This window comes from Pipra filicauda, unplaced genomic scaffold (assembly GCF_003945595.2).
Source record: "Pipra filicauda isolate LSUMZ 115617 unplaced genomic scaffold, ASM394559v2 scaffold19_size4547281_pilon, whole genome shotgun sequence".
Taxonomy (NCBI): domain Eukaryota; kingdom Metazoa; phylum Chordata; class Aves; order Passeriformes; family Pipridae; genus Pipra; species Pipra filicauda.
The window spans coordinates 1260929-1284277 of NW_024104309.1; the positions used below are offsets into that span (position 1 = coordinate 1260929).

At 42.9% G+C, this 23349-nt stretch overlaps 1 protein-coding gene across 3 annotated transcripts in view; it reads right to left on the reverse strand.

Moving 5' to 3' along the window:
- Positions 1-1040: 1040 nt before the first annotated feature.
- Positions 1041-23349, reverse strand: part of GLIS1 (GLIS family zinc finger 1) — a 189046-nt gene continuing 166737 nt past the window's right edge. For all 3 annotated transcript variants that reach the window (XM_039380570.1, XM_039380569.1, XM_027748657.2), the window contains 4 exons: positions 21813-21963; positions 9069-9253; positions 4164-4331; positions 1041-1695 (listed from right to left, as the gene is read on the reverse strand). In XM_039380570.1, the coding sequence (XP_039236504.1) occupies positions 1559-1695; positions 4164-4331; positions 9069-9253; positions 21813-21963 (641 nt within the window). In that variant the 3' untranslated portion in view covers positions 1041-1558. The remainder of the gene's footprint in view (positions 1696-4163; positions 4332-9068; positions 9254-21812; positions 21964-23349) is intronic.

Here is a 23349-nt window from a genome sequence, read left to right on the forward strand (position 1 = left end):
TGAGTCAGTGCTGCCAGGGGCTGCTGGGGCCAGGCCAGGCTGCCACAATTAACGGGTTTGCAGCTGGGCCTGGGTGTCCTTGAGAGCCAGAGATCTTGAGGAACCCTGTATGGAAGAGGGGGGGGTCACATAACCCCATGAACCTTGTTCTGCAGTGACTAACTGTAAAACTTCCTGGATGCCTGAGTTTCATTCAAAGTTCTTGAGGACAGAAAGCTAAATTGGATACAGAGGCCCCTTCACGTGCACTGACAAGGTGCAACCAGGCCCTGGAGAAACAAGCGCATCCATGTCGGCTTTGTGGTCAGCCTGGATCAGCCTCAGTGCAGGGCTGCTGTGGTGGAACAGCATCCAGGGGGTTTCCCACGTTTGCAGAGGCTGCAGGAGCGGCGCAGTGGCACTGGGGATGGGGATGGTCTTGCAGGAGCAGATCCTGGGCTGCAGAGTTCTGGGACTGGGACACAGGTGTCATGTTGGACCCGAGCTGTTTCCCATTTCTGGAGGGATGAAAAAAGGGGAACTCCCACCCTCAGTCACTGACTGGTTTCAACCCAGTTCAGCTTTTCAGTGGTGCCCTGTGGCAGCCTGGGTAACTCTGGGCTGTAAATGAACAGGCACGGATTGATGCTCAGCCTGGACATCCCTTATTAGGCCCAACTTACGGGGGGTTTGGAAATGGGAACAATTTTTTACATTTTTAAGTTAGTTTTTCCTTACTGTTCTCACAGACCTCCATGGGACACTTTCAGAAGCTCAGGTCTAACGTGCCTGCTCGGCACAGCTTGGGAGCCCCTGGAGGATACCCGGAATCCCAGGGATCACCACTAGGCTGGGAAATGCAGCCACAGTGACAGGGAGCCAAACTGCCGCAGGTGACGCCTGTGCTGCTGGAAGCCCTTGGTTTTCATCGTGTTCACTTGGGCTGCTTTAATGTCACAGTGACTGAAATGTCACTGCTTTGTTAAAATCATTCAGGAATTTAAATAATGTAATATCAGGATTTATCAGGGAGACAGACTGTGTTAAGGAACGACAGTACACTTGTTTCCAGTTTTTAATGCTTTCTTGTAAAACTGAAAATACAAAACCAGCCGAGCAAATGTAGATCTTTATATACATGAGGTCTGTGATTAAAAAAAGTCCTTTTAGTAAAAAAAAAAAGAAAAAAAGAGAAGAACTGACCAACAAGTTAAATGAAAACTGATTAAAGGGAACAACATTCTCAAATGGAAACATACTTTCCAAGATGAAAAAGCTCTTCTTTACAAGTTTATTATATAATTTACATTTACACTTTACTGAGAGAACTTACAAAACAAGCTGCTTAAAATGCTCCTCATTCCCTTAAAGCATGAATTTCAAAGTGCCACAGCAAAGGAACAGGTTTCCAATATTATCTTATACAGACTATTCATGTATAAAATGGTTTGGTAAATGTGAGGTGTTCATTTAAATGAGCACATACAAGGATACAGACTAAATAAAAGTACTTGAACAAACCCTTTGTTATTACATACACAGTTATAGGTATAATAAAGGAAACAAGGCCAGCACTGCTTTAGGTATCTGTGTAGATGGAAGGAATGTGATTCAAGCAGTGATCAAAGGCGCCGTTTTGGAAGAACCCATTTTCATCCGTTCCGCTGGAGACCAAGTCTTCGGACACACACTGTGCTTCAGGGATTGTGTCATAGCCTGGAATGGGACAAGGGGGATGGACACGAGTTAGTGCCACAGTACAGGTGAGGAAGGCCTGGGATCACACAGGACAGCACAGCATTAATGACGAGACCGGGGTTTACCATTACAGCCTCCCCCAGAGATGCACACACGGACTGATCTCCAGGGTTTGTGTTCACAGCTGAAGTGCCCATCCTGTGGAGAGCCAGGCACTTGCCAGTGAAGGGCAAGGACCAGAGTGTGGCTCCCTGGGGACTGCACAGTCATCATCATCTGAATAGGGTGTCAAAACAATGATTGGGAAAGATCCTACGGAGTGTGCACCCAAAGTGATGCACTCCTCTTGTTTTGTGATTTTCCTTTTTTAATAGCACTTGGGAAAAATGCTCCATGTGTCTCCCAGCTGCTCTTAAGACCCAGAAGAAATCCGGATCCTACATTTAGTGGCTCCCTACATAGTGCAAGTCTGAGGAAGAGTGGCTGGGGCAGGTCTGGCTCACAGAAGGAGTGGAAGGAGCTGAGCACCTCAGCCCACCAAAGCCCACTGGCTCCTCCCCGGGTTGGGCTGGCTGCTGCTTGCCAGGCTGACACTGGGGAGGGGGAGAATTTCTCTGTCCTCCTCCTTTTATAATGCCAAACTTTCACAGCTGTGGGAAACCTCCTGTGCAAACCTCCTGAGCTGCACATCCCTGTGGGAAGGAGCAGGTTTGTCTCCTACCCTTTCTCTTGTCTTTCCCACCTGCCCACACCTGTGCAGGCACCACCCGCCAGGGACAGATCCTGCATCTTACACAGCCAGTCCTGGATACACAGAGACCTGTCAGCTTAATTATGGGTATTTTCCCAGTAGGTACATTTTTATTTTTTGAGACCAACTCTCTACTTATTTACATTTCTGCATTTTCCTATGACGTATGAATTTCCTGCTAGTTCTCCGGTCAGATTGTGCTGTCTGCAGAGATCTGGCACACAGTGAATGTCCAAAGGTTCTGGAGGATGAACTCGGCCTGTTGATCTGCCCCGTGCTCTGTCAGCCAAGCAGAGTGACCAGTATTTTGGTAAGTTTTGCAACTGTTTATGTTATGCTAATTTCTGTTTGATGGGCCTGTATACAGGGTGGATACACAACCACAGATGGACAAAACCCAAGATAAGCATACACCCCAGAAATCATTATTAGATTGCAGATAGAGTAAACTATCCAACGTCCTGAACAGAAAATAAAAATTTATTGACTGTTAATGTGATTCATGGAACAGCTGTTTGCCAGTCACATTTGGCATTCCTGCGAGATGAGATCTCATTTAATATTAATGGTGCTATAAAAGCCTGAAAAAAGTTAATGTGTAGCCTTGATGAATCTTGCAAACCTGAATGGTTCTATTTTACACGCTAAAAGATGAGATGAGATTTATATGTTTCATATATGTTTATGTTTCAGCCTTTTAAGTATTTGCATGCCTCAATAACCACTCTAAAAACAAAAATATTAAACAGAAACATTTCATGATAGTTTAGGCCCAGACAGAAAAATCAACTGTTGTTGAAGTTGGTGTCTTGCCACAGTATTATTCTTTGCTGCTACAATTTCTTTTGGAAAGTTTATTTAGTCTGTTCTTTAAATATTGCAGGCTGTCAATCTATACTTGAAATTTGATGTTAACATGGAAAAAAAAAGCTATGTTTCAGCAACATCAAACTTATGAATAACACCAAAGAATTCAAAGTTGAAGCTGAAACATCATCTTAAATGTTTCCCTTGTGTTGGTTACTGATCACACACTTTCCAGAATGGAGCAGCAGACAAATGCGTGCACGCTCCCTCTGAACAGTCTCCTTTAATACAAAACAAACAGGAAAGTCAACTCTAATTTTGTGGTCTGACTCAGGCCCATTTCAAAAAGCATTTAAACATATGTTTCCAGTATCGTCCTTAACCGAGATGCCCTTTTGAGTACAGACATGGAGAAAACTTCCTTGGAGATACATCAGTAAAGACTGTGGCAAATGGTTGTGTTTCATGGCAATACTCACTTTTTGTGAGTAATTCTGTCAGTAATTCTGACCATTCTTAATTGTGGTTTTAAAAGTAGAAAAAGAAAAGGATATTAAAATATTGAAGCATTATAGTAATCTAGCAATTATAACTTTGACCTGATTATAAAAACCTGCCTGAGCACACCTGAGATGTGCAGTGAACAGCCCACACAATAAATGGGAGAAGTGCCTTGTTTGCCAAGCTCTCCTGAAGGTGTGTGTTGCCTATGACATCCATCAGAAGAAGACTTTGTCCATCAGTCAAATAGAGCAGGATTAAAATAAAAAAAAAACTGCTTTCCTTCTGGGATATTTACAGATGCAAATGAATTTCAAGTTTTTTATACAAACATATTTTTGTAATAACACTGACTGTAAAAATGTCTTCTTTCCCCTTCCTGCTGAAAATATCATATGGATAATTCTTTACTGGTGGAATAAATTACCTGTTGAAGCTAAAGGTGCATTGAGTATGTGATAGCCATTCTGCCTCAGAGGGTTGAAGCAATGGGATTCCCCTGTGAGCACATCACTGGTGACAGACTGGTCCATTGTTCTGTAGCAGTCTCCATAGTGGAAACAGTTTTGTATGGAGTGAAAGCTGCCTTGGTAACCTGAAAGCAGATATTGCACACACATTTTAACCCTGCTGCAGTGGTACTGGCTCCATTTCTGTCACAGTATTCCATTACTGTTGGGGGAGGTTTAGTTCCTCAGTTTTAACTGTGGAAAGATGATTGTGCTGCTCTATAAAGTGTAATAACAGAAGAGCTGCATCAGACTCAGTCCCACAAGGTGCTGTGGACTGTGATCCCCATCAAGCAGAAATCTCAAGGATGTGCTTCATTTCAAGCAACAGATCAGCTGAACACAGTCAACAGCCCACTTGGTTCAAAGCAAAGTAAGTGCTCCCCTGGATCAGATCCAGGATAATCAGATCCTAAGGAACTGTCTCTGTAACGAGTTACTGTTAATTTAAATGCAATAATGCAATATTTAAATGAATAGCACTGCTTTGTTTTCAGTTGGTGAAGTCTTTTCCCATCCAGTGTGTGTTCTGCACTGCTGGAGACACACTGTTATCTGAAATACCTTTATGGGTACCTTAAACCTCTCTCAGATGCTCTTGATTCAAATGAAACCCTTTTCACTGAACACAGGGGCCACAGTCTGTGGGTAAAATTGAACCAGAGGTGCGGGACTGACTCCAGATGGATGTCAGGTGAAGACTGAGTTCAGCCAGAGGCTGTTCTGCTTCTGGAAGTGTTGAGACAGATCTGCCTTGGTCTTTCTGCTTTTGGGGCACGTTTGAACTTCTGTTCCCCACACACCCAACATTTCTGATATCCTGCTTTGTTTTAAAAGTGTTGCATTACCAAAACCCAGCAGTTTGGGCTTTGCCATCAGAAGCTGTGAATGAGTTTTAGACAACAAAAGAAGATATTTAACAGTAAAGGACAAATGAATTGCTGAGGCAAGAATTTTACAACTTACAAGTTGTGCCACATCCTAAAAAGAAGTTCTTATTTGCTCCCATAAGGATGATCCCAGTGCATGCCACAAGATTCATACAAGCCATGGCCTGATTTAATTCTCTTCCTTCCTCCTGCCTCAATAACCCCTTCCTGATTCCAGGTGCATCACACACACTCGTATTAACTACCAGGCAAAGCTCAGGGTCTGTTCACTCTGGTCATGCTTCTTAAGGTGTAATAAATAAGGCCAAGTGAGGCAATTCTTGAGTAGAAATGCAATGAACTCACTGAGTGGTGAAAGATTTGTATTTAAGTTTCACAGTTTAATATGTGCTTTGGCAGAATCTGCAAGGATTAGATGATTAATTTTTTGAGAGCGTGAGATCCCCCACAAAATACCTGAAATGTTGATTCCATGATTGGTGAAGTACTAGTGGATGACTTTATTAGATAAAGACTCTACACACACTGTACCAAGGCTGGTCCTATTTGCTGCTATGTTGGAGAAGGCCCAGAAATTTGGAAAGCTGAGTATTAAATGATGCATGTCCTTCCCTGGAATAAATAGACAGCCACCTCTGTTTACAGCCTGGAGAGTCTGGTTCAAAGAACCAAAGAGCTCTTATGAGAGGGAGCAAAGCCATTTTTGATGTGGGTTTAGGTACAGTGCTTTATTGATTGGCTTTGATAATTATCCTGACCTTTCTGTTTACAAGGCACAAACTCCTTGCTGTAAGCCTTCTAAAAATACATCTTTTCAAGATGAGCAGTGAAAAAAAAAAGAGACACTTGGCTTCAGAGGAGGTACAACTGGTTGCAGAGAGCACTCAGATGTATTTCTAGAAAAAAAAATGAACTTTTCCCAGAACATCTGCTATTGACATCACTCCTAGGGAAGGCATGATGTGTATTTTCTCTGTCCTATCCGATGAGGAGACACGGTGTAGGAAAATGCCAGTGTTATTGCACTGCTGTGTTCACCAGGACTGGATTCCTGCTAAGTGCTTCCCAAACAAAATAGAGAGAAGTGCACCTTCCCTGCTTTAACATGCCTAGCAGGTGTGATAAATGCAGGAGGCAAACTCAAAAAAAACATGGAATGAGGAAAGTTGCAGCAGGAACAGGGGTCAGATAAAACAAACCACGACACTATGAATGGAACTTCTAACCCTTTGGGTTTGTGCCATTAGTTGTGGTTCCTTTAGATTTCTTGAAATGCTTCACACAGAAAATACTAATAATTAAGATATGATTCAAATCCCATAGCCAAAGGTCGAATTAACAACCACATATGGTTGATTAGAGTAAACTAAGCAGGGAGCATTTTTTATAAGTTCTTAAAAAAGACTCCCTCTGGGGGTTAAAATACAAAGTAGGCAAGAAGGCTGGTCTGGTGCAGACATCCCTGCTCCTTCTAGGAGAGCAAATCTGGAGTACCAACTCGGCAGTAAGTGTTTCAGCAATATTTTTTTTGCCACATGGATTTCAGGTTTTCCTTCAGTTTTGATTTAAATCAAGAATTTTCTGAGGTTAATTTTCAAGTGAATAATTTACTAAATGCCCTGTCAGTTTAAAGGATCACTATTAAATGTTTTATGTACAGTAGATGTAGAAATATAACAGTTCATAAAGGAATAAACTGAGTTCCAAACATAACATTTAGTTAAAATTTTGCTCTGAAATAATTTGTGACAGAAAAGCTGCATTTAGCCACTTCACACGGTGCACTGGCTGCCTCTGCTTCTCTAAGGCACAGCCTAGAAAACTTCAAGCAGCTTTAAAAGGAATGATGTAATGAGCAAATAATTGGAATATGGCTATTAAATGCCATCTTGTTATGTCATGTCATTTACACGTATTTGCAAATAAATCTCAGCTTTTCAAATTCCATAAAATTTCTGACAAGAAATCATGTCAGGTATAAATAACTACAGGATTCCATTGCCTGCCAAATTCTTTCAGCATGTAATAATTTCCATGTGATCTTACTACATCTAGGTTTGAACATATAAATAATGTCAGCTTATTCTTTCATTATCAATATTTCTGCTGCCAGCCTGACGAAACTTGCCATCCCCTAAAAACTCCACAGCCACAATGTTTATGTGCTTCTGTACAGATGCCTCGTTCTACACTAGGCTTATATGGTGCTCCTTTTTTTGGCAAAAGCTCAAAACTCCCGAATTATTACAGATTCCATTAGAAAAATGTGCTATTAATGAACTGAGATGCAAAAGAAAAAACCCAAGATGTAGAGCGAGTACAGCTAAGTACAGGTTACAGATAATTGGTTTCAAAGGCTGCTAATCAAAATTGATTTTGGAATGACCACTTCCATAATGAATTTATAATAATACTTCAACATTTGGCCAAAGTGGAAAATTATTGCTTTTTCAAAACCACATGACACAACACTTAGAAAGCAACAATTCATTCAAAAGGAAATGTGGTTTTCTTAAGGAATAAAGTCAATTTATTTAAGTGGTTCAAAACTTGTTCTGTCTATGCATTTGTTTCTGCCGTAGTAATGAGCTGCTAAACTTTCCTCTTGTGGCTTGTAGTTATTTAGCTCATTATAGCAACATAATCATATATCATTACGTGCTATCATAAATCTGCCACTTTTCCCTTACAGAGTTAATCCTTTTAAATTGAATAATCTGTTGAGCATCAGGTTGAGTTAGTTTTTCCTTCAGCGCAAATCATTAAATATAATACACTTTAACTTCTCAGACTAAGCCTGTCCAACCAAGGAGCAAAAACACTCCTCAGAGAACGAGGGGCAGAGGGAACTGCTGGGATACCCAACCCCACCACAGCTGGGAGCTGCCCATGGCTTTGTGTTCAGGATCTGGGCTTCAGCTCCACCCAGAGCACGTGAGAGAAAGCAAAACCTCCTATTTTACTCACTTGGTAAACTGATCACATGTGATACTTCAGCAGCCAAAAATGACCTTATAGAAATGACAATACAGCTGTGAAACAAGTCCTGAAGAGCTGCTTATCTGCCTGGATAAACCTATCTGCTAGGTTATCCCTGCAGCCAGACAGATGTCCGGCACGCTTCTTTATTGGGAATATTTACCACACTTAAGCAGCTCACCCCATCTGGATTGTATAACATGTTTCTTAAATATGCAAGCTCCTGTGACTGGAAGAATCTGTGATAATAACATCTCTTGCTAATTTATGCCTCAAAAATTGCAGGAACATTAATTAGTTCCCTCAGCAGAACTCCAGAATAGGTATATAAGCTCCCAATTAAAAAGGCTGAGTAATTCAGAACAAAAAATGTTTTAAATTAAGCAGTGGGACAGCTGCTGAGCTGCTCCCATTCCTGTCCTCAAATCCCACAGGCACTCTACAGTTGTTCAGAGTGCATTTGCATATTACTATATAAAATAATACACATGATAAACTTCCAAGTAGTAAATGGGAAAATATTTTTTCTTGGTCCAGTCTCATGTCTAGTGCTTCACTGTGAGTGGGCTGAACAGGACACTGCCAAGGTGTGCCTCAGCCCATGTCCTTTGGGACTATGTGGTTCTTGCAGGGTCACTCTCCAGGCTGGATGACCAGTCAGGAGAAGGGCATGGCCATCACCATCTACTGCAAAACCTGAATAAATGCAATAAATCTGCTGTTGTGACAGTTTTCCCCTTGATGATGACATGTTGCAGCATGAACCTGCCTGAAAAATTTGATCTGTATGTACATCAATCCAGTTTAAAAACTGGAGTTCCCACTGAAATGCCGACGGTCCCTTAATAAGACAGTATTGGCCGAGCATGAAAAAGTGAAATAAATCCTTTCTCCCCAGGTAGGAATTAGAAGAGTTGAAAGAAAAAAAAAGAAAAACAAAGAGGGAAGAGTTACCTTGAGCTCCCTGCTGTACTGACTGGTTTTGAAACGGAGCGTAAGGTGTATTTGGAATTCCAGAAAACTGCTGCCCGTTTGGTGACTGGCTGTGGGACGATGGAGAGCCGTGTTTCTGCAGGAGGGACGGTGGAACTAACGCTTTCAGGGGGCTGACAAGTGGAGAGATTATGTTGGGAGCAAGCCTAGAAAAAGAAAATACAGGAAAACTTCCTATATCACATCACAGTATGGGGAAAGGAATACTCCAATGGCATTATCTCCATAATGGTCACATGACAGGTACAAATTATATTGTAAAAAAAAAGGACAACAATGCAATGCTACTTCCAGGTATTCGCTAGGAGGAAAAGGGACTTAGAAAAGGAATTCTGTTCCTTTACACTGATTTCCTGTACCAGCCATAATGGCAGGCTCAAAATGACACCACTCCTCAGTAAGCAACTTAAACACAGCTCAGGTTGAATTTAAAATTTCATGAACTGAGATACACATCCAGAAAAGGAAGTGGAAGATGTAGGTAAAAAAAAAAGGCATTTCTTTGAGCAGCTCCAGAACCTTCAGATGCTGGAAAAATCCACCTCCCCAAGAGCCACCCTGTGGAAACTTCACAGCTACAGGTCCCAAGGCATAGAAATAAAACAACCTCTGGAGGTTATAATACGTGTCACCAAGCTGGAAAAAAGAATTACTGAGCACAAACCATTGCAGGCATACAAATAATCAACTAAAACAAAACTACCTCTCTCACTGGTGTCTTCCTCTGCCATTGCACAGGCCACTCAAACACCATCAACCATCATCTCACACGACTGCTTCTTGGAGCAGCTGGGAATGGCCCTGGGGAGGGAGTGAGGCTGTGCCTGACTTAGGGTTAAGCACTACACGGGAGTGTGCAAGAGGTAAATAGAGGGGAACTGTGAATTAATGGTGACAACAGCTTAATCAAATTTACCATGAGAGGCAGAGGAACACTGCCAAAAGCTGTCACAGCAACACTCTATTAAAAGGAGCTTAAATAAATCAACCAGTCCAAGCCCATCTGATGCTGAAATAATTCCATCTCCCGAAGCAGGAAAACAAGACATATAATATAAACCATGGAGAGTCTGAATATCCCCAAACTGAACTGAAGAATTAAATTAGGATTGTTAAATGAGTGAATGCAAGGATATTTTCGAGTCAAATATGTAAGAACTGGAAAACAGGGGGTTTTGTGAGGAAGACACCCCCACTCCCAATAAGCACTGACCAGCAATATGTAAAATAAAGAGGAGTTAAGTCCAATTTTAAGAGGCAACATGCAATTAAAAAGGATTATCTTATTTGTTCTCTGCTTTGGTAAAGGCCTGGGGCTGCAGAGGTGCCAAAAAGGGACCAGGGGGTGCAGGGGCCACCTGTGCCCTCCTCGGGGCAGAGACCAAACGCTGTCCGGAGCCGGGGCTGGCTCGCAGCGGATGCTCCGGGGGAAATGCCGAGTTCATCGCTGAGCAGCCGCCGGACGCCAAGGGCAGGTCCCGCGGCCGCAGCTTCTCCTCCAGGGTCTCGGCGGCGCAGCAGTTCAGCCCCAGCGAGCTGCGAGTCGGGTCCCGAGCAAAGGCCCTGCACTGCTGCCTGTGCTGAACTGCTGCTCCCCGGCAGGGCTGACACGATCTGCTGGCACCCACACACAGCCTTTGCTCCGGTCTCTTCCCGAGCGCCGGCACAGGAGCATGGGGAATTACAGCCCGGTCACCAGCCCCCTCCTACGGCGCTCATGGAGACATTGTGCTCCACGCGCCAGGAATGCCGCGAGAAGCCTGGAAATGCTTCTATCTGAAAGGAGATTAAAAAGACTGCAGTTGTTTTCATTGGAAAGATAATAGCTAAGAGAGCTCATGATAGTGACATTTATATGGATAATGACCACACACACATTTGAAAGAGAAACAAAAGATGTACTAAAAACTCCAAGGCCGGGATGAGCCAGAAACCACTCTGAATAGGGGAGGGAAATGCTTCTGGGGAGAGTCCGCTGCAACTGCCTGTGTTGGGTTTCCTCTGCCTGCTCTTGAAATGTCTTGTCCTGGCTACTGCTGGGAAATGCAGCACCCCGTGGAGACCTGCTGGGCTGCTCCGAGAGCTTTGCTGGGATGGGGGAGCCATTGTGGTTTTAAATTCTATGCAATCATGATGCCTGTCGAACAAAAATGGTACACTTAGGTATCCAGCTGTGGGAATACTGAAAATCCCAGCTTCCCTACCCATTTTAACTACTCCCACAGGCTACTTAAATCTTAAACCATGGGAGAAGAATTTAACAGTTTTTATTGTTATTTTTAAAGCAGCGCTTGTCCCCACTCACTCTCCTGCATTCCTGTTTTTCCCGTGTGTGAGCTCGACAGTTGTGACAGAGCTTGTGCTTTTCAGTGGGCTGGTTGAGGGAGGTGAGATCCCCCTGCGAGGCCGGAGGGGTGCAGGCCCTGCTCCAGCTGGGAATGCTGAGCGGAGTGCGGAGCTGCCAGCTCGCTGCTCCCACTGGGCACGGCTGCCCTGGAGCTGGAGCTCAGCAAACATAGCTGGCTGTGGGCAGCAGTATCCTAGGAGCAGGAACCTGAGCTGAAACCCTGAAAGCTCCGTGGAACACTTGACCATGGCTGCCTCCTCTGCAGCAAGGGTTTCACAGCATCAGCAGGTCACAGCAAAAATCCACCACGTTCTGCTCGCTCTCTCCCAAACAGGGAATTTAACGTGTTTCCTGTAAGTTAAGGCACAGTTTTTAACTAGGAAAGGGCTTTGCTCAGCAGGAAAATCTGCCTATATTAGAAAAAGCGGTCAGCATGGGGATTTGTCTCCTTAAAATATTCATCACAACCCCTGCAGCTCAAGCTGGTCCCTAAAATGTTGCTGTGTGTGTGTGTGCTGTGTGAATGTGCTCTGGCACGCTTGAAGGGAGTTTTTCATCAGCTAAACTGTCCAGCTCCCAGTGCTGTGGTTTTAGTTCTCTACTGAATATCTGCCTACTAATTAGGTTGCTGTGATACTCAGACTGTTAAAAGAGAGGAGGAATCATTCCTGATAGAAATTAAACAGATAATGCACTAGCAACAAAAAAGAGCCTAAAAGGAGATGTTTTCTGTGTGGAAGATGAAACACTGAACGACTTACACCAGGAACTCAGCTGGATGCACTAAAAATTCCCAGGCAGTAGCTCAGGCATGTATGTTTCAATAACTAATAGCCTGCACATTTCCTGTTAATACTGTACTACAACCACAGTTTGCTTTGCTTTGGATAGTAATAATAAATATATACCATATATTTTACCTTAATTGTAATTTGTATAATTCTGTAAATTTGCAGGTCCTTTGGGGGCTTTTTAATATATATCTGTGCCTATATATAGCTATATAGAGAGACATATAAATACTCTCACAGGCATGTAAAAAAATCCTTAACCTTCCTTAATTCATTACATTTGAGGGCTCCTGGCTATATGGAATATTTCTGTTCAGGACCATACCAGGGTGAGTGGAGGACCAGCCTCCTCTCTCCACCCTGCCCAAAACATGGGAGCACCATGGAGAGAAGCAGGTTGCTGAGAACAAAAGGAACATTTTGCTCACACAGCATGCCCTGGCCTGTGCCATTCATAGCCACAGGAGCCACAGAGTCAAACAAAATACCTAGTTTTTTAAAAAGGGACTGAATAATTTAATGGCCAAAACCAACATTTCCATGCTAAGCGAGGGGTAATCAAATCTTGTGGTTCAGGATGTAAAGTGATCGCCCAAGGAGGCCCAACTTTGGATGAGTGACCAGGTATTGTGGGTTTTTTCAAATTCCCTTTGAAGCCTCACATGTAGGATGGTGCTGAAGACACAACACCCATCCTGAGGGACCTGTGATTTCAGGCAGGCTTGCACAGCTCATGTGTCCCTCTCTGAGGATGCATCAGCAGGCACTCGAGTAAAAGGACTAATCAGAAAAATCCTGTTTATGTGATACCTTCATCCACACAATGCAGAAAACTATGGGAAGAACTGCCCCTGACTCCTTAACACACCCAGTCTGTGGTCCTGGGCACGTTCCTGCACCGTGCTCAGCACTGCCTGAAAATAACTGGCTCCACGGCCCTTCCAGTGAGAGCTCCTGCAGTCAGGTGGGATTCTACCCACAAGGGGTCAATAAAACAAGTGTCAGACACAGACAATGAGGCAGTTCCTCAGCTCTGCTGCAAAGCATTTACCACATCAATGAGGACACTCAGAAATCTTGGTCTAAACAGGAAGATTTAAAAAAAAAAAAGAAAATTAGAAGTCATAATAGAGAAGATACTCATCTGGCCTCCTCTCACTTTATAAGTGCATAACTTTAGGAATGTCAAACAGAAATCCCAATAAGACTTCTATATAAATTTTCTTAGGATCATGTTTTAACAATTTATTTTGGATGGTGAAAGTTTATATTAACTTGCAAGTAAGGCCTATGTGAGGGAACTACTAAGGTATATCACGAGCTAGCAGTGATCTATAGAAAAGACACCTAAAGGCTACAAGTATCATTACTTTGCTTTAGAATTATTTATCCTCTCTCCACTCTCAGCCTCCCCAAGCAGGCACTGGTGTTAAGGATTTGTGTATTTTCACAATGCAGACCAAATGTCCTGTTCCAGTATCAGAACCAAAAATTAAATACATATCAATATTGACTGTTCTTTCTTTCTATCACAGTGTCTGGATGTATGTTTTCTATATTCACCCACAGTGCTTAGTCTGAGTAAGAAACAGATTTACACTTTGCTTTAGCCAGTCCTTGTTCAATACCAGTTCCAGGACAAATTAACACAGAGTAAGAAATTGCAAAGCTATTTTAAGGTAAGAGAATCTGACTAGACCTTGACTGCCAAAAGCTACACGCAGTATATACTTGGTAAATACTGAGTGGAATTGAAAATTTAAAAATAATGAAAATAAATTCAAACTAGAATTTTGGAATCATAAATAGGAACGAATTGTAACTGCAAATGGAAATATCTAAGGGATGTTTCCAATATGAAAACTGTCTGGGTTTGTTTTTTTTTACTGACGTGATGGCTTGATTGGCAGATTCCTCAGCTAAACAAAGAACCTCAACCCATATCCCATTGAGTTCAGTGGAAACTGGACCAAATCCAGGCTGAAAAACATCTGTCCTTTATCTCACCATTTTTTGTGTATTTGGGTTATAAGACCGTTCTGTAACAAAGTTTCATGCACAGCATATCACCATATCGAACAATCTTGACTTTGAGGATTATGTTTAACTCATATTAATATGAAGAAAAGTACCCAGTAGAGCACCAGAGTAAGAAGCACAAAGCAAAGCAGTTCCATGTTTTACCTGAAGTGACTTGTGCAGTACTGGAGCCAGTCACAGGACTGAGAGTTTCCATGAGACGAGGTCCTACCATAAAATCCAGCACACCAACCAGCTCATTCATGAAACCTCTCCCCCAAGCATTACAGTTACTGATACTGTGAGAAAGCCCAATTCAGTTCCAGGACCAGGAGATTTTTTTTTTTAATGGAAAAAAAAAAGTTAACACCGATTTTCATCTCTTCCTTTAATATTAAAAATGATGTGTAAAGCTCTGCTAATCAGGTCTCTGGATAGTGCCCAATCTCTTGCCACGTGTTTCTGTTCTGGGTCCTGCCCTACGGGAATTTCTGTCAGCACATGCTCAGGAAACAGTTACACCGTTCACTCTTTCTGGACTTTTTTTTTAAGACAGACTCTATCTGAAGTTTGGTGAACCTTTGCACTAATCACTGCCAGGTGCCTCTGGCTACATTTCTGGAATGCAAGGAATCTTTTCCTTCTTTCCCTCTTTCTTCCTTTCTGCTCTTCCCCCCCTCTCCCTGCTATGTAATAAATCCTTCAATGCACATCACCTTGCTGGGCATCACTGCATTTCTCACCCTTCTCCATGAGCAGTAAGCACCCCAGTGCCAGGGCTGTGACCAGGGTTGTGACTGCAGGACAGGACCCTGTGCTCCTGGTTCTCCCTTCTCGGGCTGTGCCCCTGCCCAGCGTGGGGAGGCGGCTGCCAGGGGAGACTCAGGCTCTATCCCTGGCTCTGCTGCTGGTGACACACCTGTGTGTGACATCTTTAAAGCAGAGCTGAGGCAATGTCAGCCTTTTTCTGGATTTTAGATAAACACAAGATACTATTTTTCAGTCAGAATGTTGCCTTGGATTATTTGGATCCAGTTCTGCACCATCACTCACCCACGCTCTGAGCAGGGTCCACACGTGCCTGCAATGAGTGCAGGAGCTTCTCAGCTGTGAGGAGGAAGAGGGGCTTCATAATCATCATGGAGGACACTATCCACGGGGTCTTTAATGTGACTGAAGAGTCTTGGGTCATTTAATTGCTTTAGAGTATTTTTAATAATACCAACAACAGTGATGCTAAACCAATTTAATGTTCAAAATTACAGAGGAGCCAAAGGAGTCCTCTCCTGGTGCACTCAGAGGATTTCTGTGTGGGCCTTCTCTTTGGCTACAGAGGGACTTCCCGAAACACTGTCTTTTCTAACAAATACACGTCTGAGTTGGGTGTAAAACATAACTCGGTATCTGTCACGCACTTCATCATCCACACAAACTCACACAGACACACAAACATGTTTTTTCTATGTTAAGTGAGTATCTCTATAATTGTTCTGACCTGAGACGAGCAATTTCTGCAGAGCAATTAATCACAGTGACCATAATGGGAACTGTGCCAATCTAAAAGATGTTTTTATTTGTAAGGGTTTGTTCAAAAACCTTTGAAATGAAGTTGAGGAACTGCTACAGTGGAAGCTGCTACACTGACTTGTGTATTCTGTTGTAAATGAAGAGTATGGAAGGGAAATTTGAAAACTTATTCTTGCTAACAATCCAGCAGGAAAATGTATTTCAAAGTGAAAGAAAATCCTTATTAATGTGGTCAAAGAAACATCCAAATGTATTTAAATAAAAAGTGCTGCCTTAGGTTTAAGTGATTGCCAGGAAGTCAATTACCAAGACATGTAATCAAACACAGAGACTGTGTGCTCAGTGTTACCCAGCATGTGCTGCATGCTTGACTGACCTATCTGATTTCAGTCATTTAAGGTCATTATTCTCTGGCAAGAACGCAGCAAGATGCTTCCAAGGTGCAGGTAGATTCTGTACAGGTAGCTGATGTCTGCTTTCTTCAAGTTTGCCATCTGAAAAGTGCTGCCCCTATAGTAGGAGGTGTTCGAGTAACTCCATCACTTGTTACACCACTCTACACTATTGTGTTTGGTGTGTAAGGTTTACAGAAGTTTCGCTTCAAAAGCAAAACAAAGTTTGAAAAAAAAAAATCAGCTTTAAAGGTGTTAAGTATAAACTTAAATACAAGTAAGACCAGTAATGGCTAAAATCATTAAGTAATGCAGAAGACCTCTGGTTGAATGCAGCTTAAATACCTTCTGAGTTAGACCAACTCCTTTAACTCCCCACCTTCTCCTGTAACTCTCTTATTTCTGACTCTAAGACAGTTTTCTACAGTGTCTCCTCTGGGCAGGCAATGTGGCCCTTCCTTTGAGATGCACTACTGAAGGCCCTCTCACGAGTGTCATTCCAGCCCTCTCAGAAACACAAATTAAATACATGCCCACCTCTTTCTGCCGATGGACAAACAGTATTTACCCCTGATCTGGCACTGAGTGCTCCTTAACCACGTAATCACTGAAATGAGCCTGTGCTAAGGCTAATTTTGCTTTAAGGTGGGGAGGGGGGAAACCTGTATAAGCCTGTCTGGACATGATTATAAATGAATTCTGATCACATTTTCTACAGTGAGATAAATGACTTGGGATTGGAAAGCAGATGCTTTTAATCACTGCTGTTCTTTGTTACACGAGCCCAGTGCCCACCTGTACATTGTTCCTTCTCTGGACAGATGTACTGATGCCCCTTTTGCGTGCTCAGATCCATAACACCGAGATAAATTATGATGGGTTCTTGGCTTCCTCCACTGAAAATGTTTTCAGCTGTCAGAGATATCTGTTTCTTGTTATTGGTTTTAGTGCTTTTGAAAGAAAGACTAAAACACTGACTTGTGTATGCTGTTATAAATGAAGAGTATTCTCCAGTGGAATGAAGTGAATGAGGGATGTATCTCCCTGCTCTGTTACAAAGTCTGGGTAGGTATTTAGTTCTCTGAAGTACTTCTAGAGAGCAAAGATTTGTTTCTTACGAAGGCTCTAACAACATGCTAGTTCCTAGTCAATTGATTTATATGAACTCACAAACTTAATTAACGTGATTAATAAATAAACAAGATTAATAAAAATTAGACAGAAGTAGCTAAGACACCTAATTGTCGCTTAAAGTAATGAGAATTAGGAACACAGATGTATTTTCCTACCTGGTCTGAACCCTGGCAGCTCAAGGGGACAGCACAGCATATTGAAAAAAATCTCCCCATGTAACACACAAGATTTTATCCTTTGTGTTTCAATCTTAAAGATATCAGGGATTTCAAATCTGGTTTTCCTGGGTTGGGCAGAAGGAAGGCTCTGTGTACCTTGTGTTACTTTATGTAAGAAGAAACGAAGGACTAAATTTTTAACAGAGAACTCTTTACATTTCAATATTTCTGTGATATTTGAAATAACAGGTGCTAAGAAGCAAGCAAACAAAAATTCTGATGTTTAAGCTGCCTGATTAAAATGTCTCTTTTCACTTCATAGTTCTAGAGTCCCGTTTCTTGTGATTATTTGTATGGGTCAGTGTCACTTCAGGGGGGTCTGGCCTGTGGTCTGGGCTGGTTGCAGTCGGCTGGTGAGAAGCGCAGGCAACAGAGAGTTGTGTGAGCACCTTCCTCTAACCTTGGCTTACTTAGTCCTTTATGTTAAAGGCTCACGAGTTTGGGTTCAGAGTCCTCATTAATCACCACCTACGGACATCACAGATGCCTTAATCCCACTAGTTCTTTGTTTACTGTTGTGTTTACAGAGCAGAAATGAACTAATTTACCACAGGAATATAAAAAAATAGTTTCCCTTTCCTTTCCCTTGGAGACTCATCACTTCCCCAATACAGTCATTATTTGCCAGTGCCCAGGTTCTGTTGGGAGCAGAAGTGCTGCTTGTCAGGGGCAGCACAAGTGACAGAGAGCCCCAGTCACACACACAGAGACTGTGTTCGGGGCCTACAAAGTGACTTTGTTGGGTCATGACACCAAATTGGTGCAAATCCCAAACCTGGTGCCACCACTCGAACTCACTTAACTTCACTCATATCAGTTTCACTTAAGCTGATAATTTATCTCACTGAATATTCTAAACTGGAATATACAGGGATAGTCTACAAACGAAACTAAGTACACTTTTAGATGGCTTGGATAACAACAGCTAAAAAAACAGCAGAAAGGAAGCCAAGTGCAACATTCTCCCAAGATTTAATACTAAAAGCTGTTTTTCTGTCTTCATTCTGCTACAAATCAAAATAGACTATTTCTGCAATGGGCAAAATGAAACCCAGTCAGACATGGTAAATGCTACAAGAAATACTGAAATAAACCTTTGCTACCTGAAATAAAAAATAAAGATATATTTAAGCCCGAATCATGCCAAGCCCACTTTCTGCATGCCAAAGTATTTCTCAGTCACCCACTTTCAGCTTAATTAATATCAGTGTAAGTAAATTTTTTTTGGTGTAGCATACACTTCATACCAGAATTTGAAAAAATGCCCTCCATATTGAATAAAGCCAGAATAAATACATTTGGTAATGAAGTCAGATTTTGTTAAAACGTTTTCAAGTGAATTAGATAATTTCGTCAAACTATTTAAATGTCTCAGCAAACCATCTGGGAAAATTGACTGCTGCACTTGGTATTGACTTTGGCAAAGGATGGTCTAACATGGGGCTTTTTTGTAAAAAAAAAAATGAAAAAGCCTTTAAATCAAACTCTGAATCTCATGTCAAACTCGAGCAGACTATTTGTACTCCGCCTCGTGTCGTTTTTGGCGTCTTGCATATTTGATGACTCAGTAATTAGATTTTTTGATAGTAATCACTTGGTTCATTCCAGAGCCTCAGACTCTGCGATCCAGCCTTGTCATCGTTTGATTCAGAGGGCAGGAATCCTCTGCATTGACTGGAACAGGAACGCTGAGACAGCTGACAAATGAGGCCAAACATTCCGTGTGTGCCAGAAAGCTGGAGCAGTTCACATGGAGAAAGGCAGTGTTGGGTGTTTCTTTCCCGTTGTGAACCATATGTATGTTATATGAGTAACAGCAAAGGGGGAACAGTCCTGGAACCCAGTGGCTCCAAGCACTGGATTATTAAGTGATTTTACCCAGTTAAATGGATGAATGCTTTGAACAAAACTGTGCTAAATGAAACTCGAGGACTATTAGTTCACACCAAGTTTCTGTACTTGCAATTAAGATGTCATGCACGGGCTGTATTTCAGCAGTCATTAATAATGTAGGCATAAACCATTAAATACAGTACAAGGATCTTGGACTGGGTATGACAACACTGAATGCAGACTGAGTTTAGAAAATGGTGTTTGAGATCCTGAAAAATTCCAAGTAATTATGTCATGAAACCAGATGCCCTGTTTTAAAATCACTGCTCAGAAATACATTCCACTCTCCGTTCCCTGATGTTTGGCTCACAATTAGAAACCTGTTACAATCTCATTCCCATATTTTGTCACAGAATATTAACTACAGTGTTGGGCAAAGACTTTACTTAGGTCTATGAGCACCGAAACAATAAATCAGCCCTGTTGTCTCCTCCAAGAACTGCACTAGAACTGAGATCAGCAGAGACAATTCTGATGTAAACTTTAGCCTATGCTAATGATCAAAATGTCTGCAGCAGGAGCTCAGTGAGGCTCAGCTCACTCGGCGTGGTGTTCCTGCTGAAAGGGAAGTGCTGTGCTCTGGAATGGAGACACGAGAGGCAGGAATGAGAATTCACCTGGGAGCTTCCGACCCCTCAATCTGGAGAACTGTCTGCTGCCCTCACTCTGGTCAAGTCTTTGCTTTCCTTTCCTATTAGCAGTTACAGAACACAAAGTGCTTTAGAAACAAATCCACCTTCCTGACAGCCCATTAAATCCTTCCCATAGCATATCCTTACTTTATTTCACTCTTGGTTGGGATTTTTTGCATTAACTCCCCTAGGAACCAACTCAAAGAGGAAACAGCAGCACACTGGGGAGCAGTCAGAGGGAGGGATCCCACCCCCCAGGCTCAAGCAGTCCCATTCTCCATGGATGACTAGGTCATGGATGACCTTCCCTGTGGACTGTCTGTCTCCATTCCTCCTATTTGCATCACTGTTTTCTCTGCTACAGAAAACTTCCTATTATCTGGTGTAACTTCCAATGCCTCCTGTTGGCCACAGGAGGCTCTGCCATGGGCATGAAGTCTGCCAACACAGGAAATACAAGGTCAGGAATGTGGCAGGGCAGGGAAGGAGAAGGGTTTGGCACAGGTATTTTATAGGACAGGGACAGGATAAGTCTGTTCCTATGATGGGCAGATGCATCACATGATGGGAGGGGACACTGGTACCTGCCACTGGCCAAGGTCAGAAGAGGTGGCTGAAGGAGGAGCAGGGTATAGAAGCTCAGCTTGCTGCAGTATTCATTTCCCAATTAGGAAAAATAAAAGCAGTAACTGGTTCCTAATTGAATTTCCTCAATGAGATTGTTCTCCAACTACTCCAGGTGTAATTTTCCTTCCTGTGCCCCTTCCATGCCACACACACTCTGCCTTCTGCCCCTTGCTTAAAAACCTTCTGGGCTTTCCTTCCCCCACATAAAAGATGACAAAGGTCAGTCACTGGACTAGGATGGGAAAACTCTACATTCAATTGCTGTATTTGCTAAAGAACCCAAACATGTTCTTAGGGAAAAAGAATCCCTTAAATCTCTCTGTATCCCAAGTTCCCATCAGTAAAGCAAAATCAGAGTTCCCTCCCCATCCAAAGTGCTAAGTTTGATGTTTAATTTGTATGAGGTCAAGCACAAAAAAAAAAATCTGAGTAAAAAGATTAGAGCAGAATTTTGTGGCTTACAGAGATTCTTTACTGTTGAGAAGATGTTATGAGATCCTTGAGCAAATGGTGCTTTAGAAATATCCCAGACTGTAGCCATGCAATGCAATCTGTACTGTAGCAGTGCAATCCATACAATCAATGGGATTAAACACTTCCCTGATTAGGATCTCAGTGGTTCAAGCCTGCTGCTGAGAGATGGATTACAGAAAACCTTATCGGAGAGCAAGGAAGTGAGAAAGCCTGTGGCTCTGACACTGAGTCTTACTAAAGCAAACACTGCCTGATTCCGAGTGACTCATAGTTTTTACCCTTTGAGAGATTTCTCATTTTAGCTGAGAAAAGTTCTCTGTGCTTACCCAAACCTACAAGAATTCATCCAGGAAGAATTAAAAAACAAAATCTAAATGTGATTGCATGCTATGGAGAAAAAAATCCCAGTGTGTTCTGTTGAAGACAAGGACAAGGCCCTGAACAACCTGATATTAAGTCTGCCTTGCTTTGCACAGGGGATGGATGAGATGACCTTCTGAGGTCTCTTCAAAACTAAATTATTCTGTGACTCTAAACCAAACAAAATCGCTTAGTTTGGACCAGTGTTTTCTTCTGAACAGCATCCACACAAAATAAAATAGTTAATCATTCTTTATCATGCCAGACAGAGGCCAGGAGTGTTTGACATACCCTTCCCTGGCACTGTCCAACGGCGACTGCTGGTGATGTGGGCTGGGAAGGGCAGAGTCGAGCGGAAGGTGCCTTGAAGGGATGTCATGAGGGGACGGCAGCACACCTGGGGAGGGGCCGTTGTGGCTGCTGCTGGAACCACTGTACATGCCTGGGAACACACAGCACATGGCAAAATAAAATTAACAGGGCAGCACCCAAGTAAATCCTGTAGAGTCCCCAACTCCCTCCCCATTCCCCCAGCCGTCCCTGAGACACAAGCCCTCAGCAGAGTGTCCTGTCAGCAGATGCAGCTGTGCCTGAACAGCACCCAGAGCTGGGCTGTGGTATTTTGACACGTGTCCTCTTTCCAACCCTCTTCAGGAGCCCACCTTTTCCTTGCTGTGACTGCAGAGCTGTAGGACTCCTCCTGACAGCCAGCAGGGCTTGGCAGGACTCTCATCCTGCCTTTCCCACAGTTGTGAGTGGGAACCCCCAGTGGTGAGGTGTTTGCAGCACGATGGAGCTCACACAGAGAGCAGAGTGGGCTGTGGTACCTTGTCAGCACCACATTGGACACTGAACTGTGTGTGCACAAGGGGAACCAGGACCTGGGGATTTGTTCTTGTTCATTTCAAACTTTGTAATTTGGCTTTCCATTAGTATGCTGATGGACACCCCAGACCATTTAAAAATATCACATATTAATACAAATGAAACCCCAATAAATTAAGCGCAGAGAGGAGCGAAGAGACATTTTTAATGAGACCATGAGAAGGTTTACTAGTTCACAGAGGCACTGAAGGGGTGTGGATGTGCCATTTTCTAGGGACTCTGACCACTCTCCTGGACCACGCCAGTCAGGCACCATCTGCCCTCTCCCACTCTGTGTGTGCAGAGCAGCACGTTCAGGATGACAGAGCCGTGTGCCAGCCGTGCTTGGTCGTGTCCCGTGTCACTGACAGGGCTCTGGACTGCCCTCCTCCCAAACCCTCCCAGGGACATGGAACAAGCAGAAGGCAACATGAAAATCTGGAGAGTGGAGAATGTGTGACACCCTCGGGGCGGAGAAGCCACGGTTGAATGTCAGCATCTGTTTCTGTGTGAGACTGAAGAGCAGAACCACTAAGGCAAGATTCCAGCCACCTTTGTCAGGGACTTCAGATGAGTCAAAAACCCCTGTTAAACAATGAGTCCTCAGCTGCTGACAGATCTAAAGCAACAAAAATGAACCACATCATCTCTGTCTCCCACTAGACAGAACATTTGTCAACCAGCCAGTGAAACCAACTTGCTTTCTGCACTGCACGCCAGACAGAAGGGCTTTAAGAAGTCAGATGTTCCCAGGTGATGTGAGGATTTATTTGTCAAAGCTTCTTCTGATAACAGTAAGTCAGTAGCTGGGATGCTGCATTGTGAAAATGTTGTTTTTCTACTGGTGGCTTCAGTCCATTTCATAATGCAACACTTTCCACTTCCCCCACATCCTCACTGGTCATACGTTCATTATCGGGCTCAGAAGATGAGCCAAATACCAATTTGACCTTGACTGTTCAGT